This window comes from Dysidea avara, chromosome 3, assembly GCF_963678975.1.
Source record: "Dysidea avara chromosome 3, odDysAvar1.4, whole genome shotgun sequence".
Lineage (NCBI taxonomy): Eukaryota > Metazoa > Porifera > Demospongiae > Dictyoceratida > Dysideidae > Dysidea > Dysidea avara.
In genome coordinates this window covers 24,081,056-24,088,450 of record NC_089274.1, presented here as the reverse complement: position 1 = coordinate 24,088,450, position 7,395 = coordinate 24,081,056, and the positions used below count along the sequence as shown (strand labels likewise).

The following is a 7,395-nucleotide window of genomic DNA, read 5'->3' as shown; positions in this document are numbered from 1 at the left end:
TTTTTTTTTTACAAATGTGCGATTGCATGGATTGCCACCACCACTTCGCGAAATTTTTCGGCGCGTAACTTTTCCCCGCTATGCCCCACCCATACATAACTTGGGCGTGTCAAGACTAGATGCTACAGACCATGGCCGTTTTAGCTCAAAACGCATTTAAATTTTTTTATTGCAGGCTGGTGAAAGTTCTACCGATAAACAACATATCTTCTGATTTATATTCCCGTAATCTTTTACCCGGTGATCACAAGGATGCTATTGATGCTTTACATACACAAAAGAAGAAGGCGGAGTACTTTCTGGACCACGTGATCAGGCCTGGTGTAGAAATTGGATACACGAAACAATTTGATGAAATGTTAAGGATGATGGAGAGTAGTGATAACCCTTTAGTGAAGTTCCTTGCTGGAGAGATTGAGAAGTTCATCGGTGAAGAAAAAACATCACTACTAAATGTGTCACATGGTCACTTTGGTAACTTTTCTTCCTTGGCTGCAGGTAAACACATATTGCATGCCATACTAAGAAGTAGCTATGTAGCTATCAAACAGTACGGTAATAGAATCCCACCCCCCTAAAGTGACGTGCGCTGCCCAAATGCTTCTGGTAAAGACCACCATAGAAACATGATACGTGATGAAAATCACTTTTATGGAATAGACGGGTTTAGCAGTCACTTAATGTAACCTAAAAAATCATTTGAATTATATGACTGCCACTTTTGTAGGGCAAAAATGCGAAGTTTAGAATGCGAGAGTGAACGAGTGTTCACAAGCTTTGTGCTATTGGATATATACGCAACAAGAAAGTTATGCCCTGATCCAGCACTGGAAAGAGTGGTTTTGGGAGCCAACCTGAGCTGAACTCAGTGATTCACTAGACTCTGTAGTGCATCAGCTAGATTCTTCCCACCCAGCAATTGATTCTGGATAATCTGTTTGAGATGAAATATTAGTAAACTCCGTCACAGGAATATGCCAGTGAAGCTAAAGAATGAACAGATTAGAGAGCTTGTTTATTTTGAGCCTGATTAAGTATCAAGTTCTACATACTGTAGAGGACAGCAATTTGGATTATCTACTACTACAGAATAAGTCATCAAATTCAAGGCTACCAATTTATTATAATCACAGTATTTTGCTCTGTTTCAGCAAACACTGCTTAAGAACTAAATGCTCTTTTCACCGTATTACAAGAATTCTGACAAAGGAAGTTTGTATGAGGTGATACTTACAGACAAACTCAGTGACTTTTACCCAGACATCAGTCATGTACAATGGAGGATGTATAGCTAGCTATATCTATCTGTCAAGAAGTTGTCATCACACATTAATCTTAAAATTTAAGGCTGATGATGCACCCTTGCCTTGGTTCCAACCCAATAGTCTGTCCAGTGTATTTGCGTCATGAAAAATTACTAGAGAGTGTATTTCCAAAGCATGGTTAAAAGCTGAAATGTATACTTTGCATGTGCATATCACATAATACAATTAAGGCCTGCTTGCATTGCAGACAGCTAGGCAATGCTATAACTTGAGTCTGGCTTAGTGCTATACATACTGTTGGTGTAACAGACTAACAGTTGAAAGATTGTCGGTTTATTCGTTCACCATCAACAAGCTTTCTTTGATGTTTGTGTTTTCAATCCGTTGGCAGCCACAAATCGTTGTACTTCTTCTGCCAGCTGTTTCCGATCACATGACCAAGAGAAACGAACGACTTATGAACAACGTATTCGTGAAATAGAGAGGGCATCTTTCACACCTCTTGTGTTCTCTGCTTTAGGTGGAATGAGCAAACCAACTGTATCTAACTTCAAATCCAGCGTTAAAAATAATAAAACACAGATGGCTGGGTATTGAATTTTTTAAATCTGTATTTTCATTTGCCTGCCTGCCTGCCTGCCTGCCTTCTGTCTGCCTGACTACAGTCGTAAGGCTAGAGGCCAAATGAAGCAAGCAGCACATGGCCACCATTTCACACCACAATAGCAAACTCACCAGTGGTATGTGCCATATGTGGTTCTGACAAGTATCTGCCCTCTGCACTTCACCTTTCCTTTTATCTCCAATTACATGGTTGTGTTCTTCCTGCAATACCAAGGTGTGAATTTTCTGCATCGATACTTTCCTTAGAGGAGCGTGCCTTAATTGATTATGTAACTTTTTAATGGGCCGTTATGTCGCAGTTGCAGGCTTTGTACTGCTATCGAGCCAATTGTTTCCTATAGTCAGCTTTATCAACAAGGTCCAATGATAGGATTCCAAAGGACCTTTTATACATACCTCCCCTTCTAATATTAATACAAGTCCTACTAACCCCATAGAAGATTTGGTATTTTTATCAGAATGTGAACAGTTTTGGCACTGTGACCTAGTCTGCATGGGAACACCAGTCTTATCGCCCATTTAACATTATCAAGAAATTCCTGTTTTAAGTATTTAGTGTGTTGTATAGCTTACCAATGGTTGAAGTTATGTGTACCAAATTTTCACACATTTTATACCAATTTCTTAAGTTTCCTGCTACTTTAGATAGTTTTCACCCAATGTTGACTGTATCAGGTGAGTTCAAAAGGAGTGGTGGGAGGGGAGGGCAAGAAGTTGTTCACAAAATGAAAGGGGAATGCATAGGGATTCAGGTCTCAAAACTGGCTAATTTAACAGTCTAGGTCTTGAATTTGTTCAACACAGAGCCCCAGATTGTTAGTATGGATTGCCACTCTGCTTGGGAAAAGCAGCCAGCAAAAGTAGATCTAGACCACTCAAGTCTAGCTGATTTTGATTGCAAAATTTGTTAGTTCATTCATGTAGCTTTGTGTTCTTGGTGAAAAATCAAAATCTGTTGTCATGAGTGATAAGACCAGTTTTCCCAGATCTAGTCGCATATATTATTTATAAGGAGCTGAGTCATGATTGTCAAGAATCATAAATAAATCATGCAATGCATTGTTTAGCTATATGTCTTTAACATTTTTTATGTAGCATCATCACCTCCACTTGAGGTTGAACTCTATAAACCTAAAACAGTTGCAAAGTTTTCAAAACACTTAAACATTGAATCAGCTTTTACCAGAATGACATCAGAGGTTGAAAGTATTTTAGAGTTGAAGAAGTTCTCTAAATTGCGAAGAGCTTGCATTCAAAGAATTAATAGTTTAGGAAGTAATCTTCCCAGAAGTTTAATACCTAAAATACAACGGACACATAATTTGGATGACATGTTGGATGCACTTGCTCAGTCTCCATATTGGAACTGGTTTGACACAAGACTTCTACAGGCTCTTGTGAGTGCATCAGGATCACCTGAGGCTGAAGAATGGTTGGAAAGTTTTAAAGTAACTTTTTATGCTGAAAAGGTCACCAAACTTATTCCTTATGTTAGTATTAAACCATTCAAAGAGTCTACTAATTTGGTTGAGAAGTTTGACAAAGATCCTAAAGATTTGACTATTTCAGAATTACTACAACACAAGTACAAGTTAGAGTATGAAGTGTTGGATATAGATGAAGGAGATTTAGTATTAAGTTGTATTAAAACAGGTTGTGTTGAACTGACATGGCAGATACCATCAGAACTGGTTTACCGAGCATATACTTCAATGAAAAGGAAACATGATGAGTTTTCATCATTAGCAGTCAAGTCTCTAGTCTGTGAGAAAGTAGATGATGTTGTAGGTCTTCCTATTTTGTGGCGTGGACAAGAGGTAGGGGAGGTTGGTCCTATTGAGCCATTACCAGAACATGTTAGACAAGAACCGTACTCTTTACCTCAAGGATTTCAATGGGTTTCGCTGGGTAGTAATAACTATGAAGAGATCTCAGTTTTTTGCTATAGAAGTACATCTGGTCACAGTATTAGTATAGATAGTTTTCATTATGTCATTACACACCCCCACACAAGGAGTGAGTGGCAATTTGGTATCAGAACAACTAATGGTAAACTAGTAGGTGTAGTGTTGGCTTATCCTGTTTGTATGAGTATTGGAGGAGTATCAGTAATGTGTGTTCATCCATATATTATTTATCCAAAGAAGTATAGCACAAAGCGAATGTGGTACATGCTATTCAAAGAGCTACAGAGAAGAACTGGTCTGAGTAATATAAATCAATGTATTTGCTCTATTTCATCTACTGATACATTATTTAAACCTGTGATTACTAACACAAGTTGGCATTGTAGCTTCACTGATTCCACATTTCCCAACTCCCCCAGAACACCTGGTTGGAGGAAAATGACATCAGAAGATGTTCCTAGTGCATTAGCTCTTGTTAACAAGTATTCATCACAGTTTGAGATAGGCCAACTCTTTACTAGTGAAGAAGAATTTTCTCATCATTTTCTGTATCCAGGTGTAAGTGACTCCACTTATGTAGTGAAAAATAAGAGTAATAACATTACTGACCTTGCCTCGTATTACTTGAGAAAGAGTGATGATGGGTGCGTATGGGCATATCTTACAGTGGTGTCCACAAGTTCTCCATTTAAGCAGCTAATAATGGACACTCTGGTTTGTGCAAAAGATGATGGTGCTGTTGGAGTACAACTGCTGCAGGGTAAAATAAAGAGTGGCATTTTGTCATCACTTGCATTTCACACTGATGGTGATTCACCACCACCCAGGCTATTCCTCTATAATTACAAGTACCCTGAAGTACCTCAAGAAAATTGTTTCTATTTAATATCCTAGCAACTGACATGACAGGTTATAAGTAGAACTTATACATGCAATTTGCATATACACTTTGTTATACATACAGTATTGTTTAAAGTGGTAATAGTTATATTGTTTGCTGTGTAATGCACATGGCAATAAATCTAAAACAATTATCTTACGAACATAAATATCTTCTGCAGATTGATGCACAGACTAAAGAATAAAGTTATTATATAGTGCATGCTAGGTAGCTGTAACCTCTGCACCTAACTTTTAAGAAGATAAAACTAGCTAATTGTATGGTTATAACTAGTAACAATTCCTTAGGGAGTTAGCGTTAACAATGCTATAATTTTTCTGTTAATTGGTGGATCCTCCTTAAATAAAACACTTGTGAGAATGACGTTCTAAATCAGGTTTCTGGAATTGTAATTTTGTGGGGTCTGGTACATGTTTACATGCACTGGGAATAAATGGTAAGATAATTAATCTGGTATATAGCTATAGAATATTAAGACTATATTGTACTTTGCGTGGGAGGATCAAAGCGATGCTGTGAACTGTATTGTCCACACAGTACTAATTAACTGCATAACTGTACTGTATGAGTCTCATAGAACAGTTATGCACTTAATTAGGCAAATACAGCACACTTGGGAAAGTATAGTATAGTTATGCAGAGAATTTATTTAAGAAATGTTACAAAAACCCCATGACGTGCGTGACACTGTAAATTGTTAAAACCAGTGAAACTAATCCTACCAGTTTGTTTTACAGCTAGAAATTGGTTGTATAGACACTTACTGATTGTCTCATCACCAGAAATTGAAGCTATATTTAAACACGACTCCAGCAGAATTGATCAAGTGCGTGACATTGTAAATTGCTAAAACTAGTCAAATCTAATCCTATTTGTTCATTCTATGACTATAAATAGATTATATAAACACTTACTGATATCTTGATCACTGAAAATCGCTGCAGTTTGAGTACTAGACAGAAAATCACTCTGAGCCAGATGATCAGGAAGTACAATATAGATGTGTTTAATGAAGAGGTGTGGTCATAAAAATGCACTGCATGCGCAAATTACCAGCCATTTTTGCAGAGCAAAAGTAATGCAATGTCAACTGGAACTTATCAATCAAGCAATGATAAAAACGGGTAATTTGATGAACGTAACCCGGATTTGTGTAGGGCAAAAAGATCAGGAAAATCAATGTAGGGCAAACATATTAGAAGTGTTTCTGAGTACTGTAATACTGCATCAAGCAATCACTAACTGAATGTACTCATACTTTATCAATGTGCTGCATGAAAAAGAATAACAGGGTAACTTCTCTATAGCTGGTTTATGAATGCGAAATTTAAATATCTCTTAGTTTATCGTCTGAAAGGTGACTTATTTTACCATGCCTGAGTTTATTAATGGTTTTAGTATGAAAAAATGATGTAATATAGTGTCATGCCTTCTTGTTAAACATGTCTATACACATAAAGCACCACCTATGCTTGTGTTTATGAAAAATACAGAACTCAGCAGTGTCTCGAGGCAAATACAGCACTTGACTTTGTGTATCAGCCTCTCAGCACGCTCCCTTGTGCTGTATTTTCCGTACACATGTGTGGTGGTGCTTTAACTATAACATAAAAGAATGCTACTTATATATGTGTACTGACAACTTCATATACCACTCTCTATCGAGGTTTATTATTCTAGCGATGAAGTATCTCCTCCACCTTCTTGCAGTCACTACTATCTAAAGTCCATCATATTTAGCATTTTTCTGTAGTCTTCATTGTAGCTCAAGAACAGTTCTTGTTAGCTTCCTGTTCTCTTGCTCTAGTCGACATCCCACCATCTTCCACAAGTACCATTCTTAACTGTCCTCTTCTTCCCTCATCTTATTGGCTATAGTCCTCAAGTTTTGATATTTTAATTTAAGAGTATCAAGCTCCATGTTATAAACCAAATGACCCCATTCCCTTAAAATACGTGTATAGGAATATGAAATTTACAAATGATAGGTAGCTATGTATGAATAGGTTACCACAGCAGGTTGTGGATGCTCTGATTATCTGGGTCTCCTGTTTTCAGGTAAAGTAGAGCCACGTACCTTCTGACAAAATTGATCATTTAATCTAGGACTTCTGTTGGTACATAGGAATACTTCACAACTGGCTAATGCATCACGCCTCAATACAGAGTGCAAGTTCCACACAACGATACACTACTTGTTGTTCTGTTTGCTAGTGACTGATCCTTATCCTTAATACTTCATCTTCCTCTTGAAACACATCAACTGAACAGATAGTAGTCTCTTCCTTCTACTAAGTTAAGTGAAGCCAAGTTCTCTTCAAATCCTCCACCAGTTAAACCCTACAAATGGGACAAACATGAAACAAAAATGTAATTCAACTGTATGATTATGTAGGAATATATATTGAGGGCTCCTACATGCATAAATATTAGCAGACAAATTTGGTTCTAGAGAAACAGTACTTACCCATTTGACACAGATCAAAAGAGGTGGTCTGGCCTCTGTGAAATGAATGATGGGTACTTTGGGCTTTGGAACAGTCTATAAAATGGTAGACACTTGTATACGGTACGCACAACCACAGGAGGGTAGAAACATTTTAGGTACTACTTGAAAAGATTACGTTAATTGTATAGTTTTGCTGAAATATCACATGTACCTCAATAGTCACAATACAAAACCAGCAAATGGAGGGGG

General features: G+C 37.4%; 2 protein-coding genes across 6 annotated transcripts in view; one reads left to right on the top strand and one right to left on the bottom strand.

Moving 5' to 3' along the window:
* Window positions 1-98: 98 nt before the first annotated feature.
* On the top strand, window positions 99-4,853 carry LOC136250396 (uncharacterized). Its single transcript, XM_066042599.1, has 2 exons — window positions 99-498; window positions 2,985-4,853. Exons 1-2 carry the CDS (start codon window positions 120-122, stop codon window positions 4,688-4,690), a joined length of 2,085 nt encoding a protein of 694 aa, XP_065898671.1. The 5' UTR covers window positions 99-119; the 3' UTR covers window positions 4,691-4,853.
* Window positions 3,956-7,395, bottom strand: part of LOC136250403 (queuosine-tRNA galactosyltransferase-like) — a 15,841-nt gene continuing 12,401 nt past the window's right edge. For 2 of the 5 annotated variants that reach the window (XM_066042608.1, XM_066042610.1), the window contains 2 exons: window positions 7,165-7,239; window positions 3,956-7,037 (listed from right to left, as the gene is read on the bottom strand). In XM_066042608.1, the coding sequence (XP_065898680.1) occupies window positions 6,957-7,037; window positions 7,165-7,239 (156 nt within the window). In that variant the 3' untranslated portion in view covers window positions 3,956-6,956. Of the gene's footprint in view, window positions 7,038-7,164; window positions 7,240-7,395 lie in introns of those variants that run through there. The other 3 variants (XM_066042609.1, XR_010698523.1, XR_010698522.1) reach the window with 3 other exon arrangements.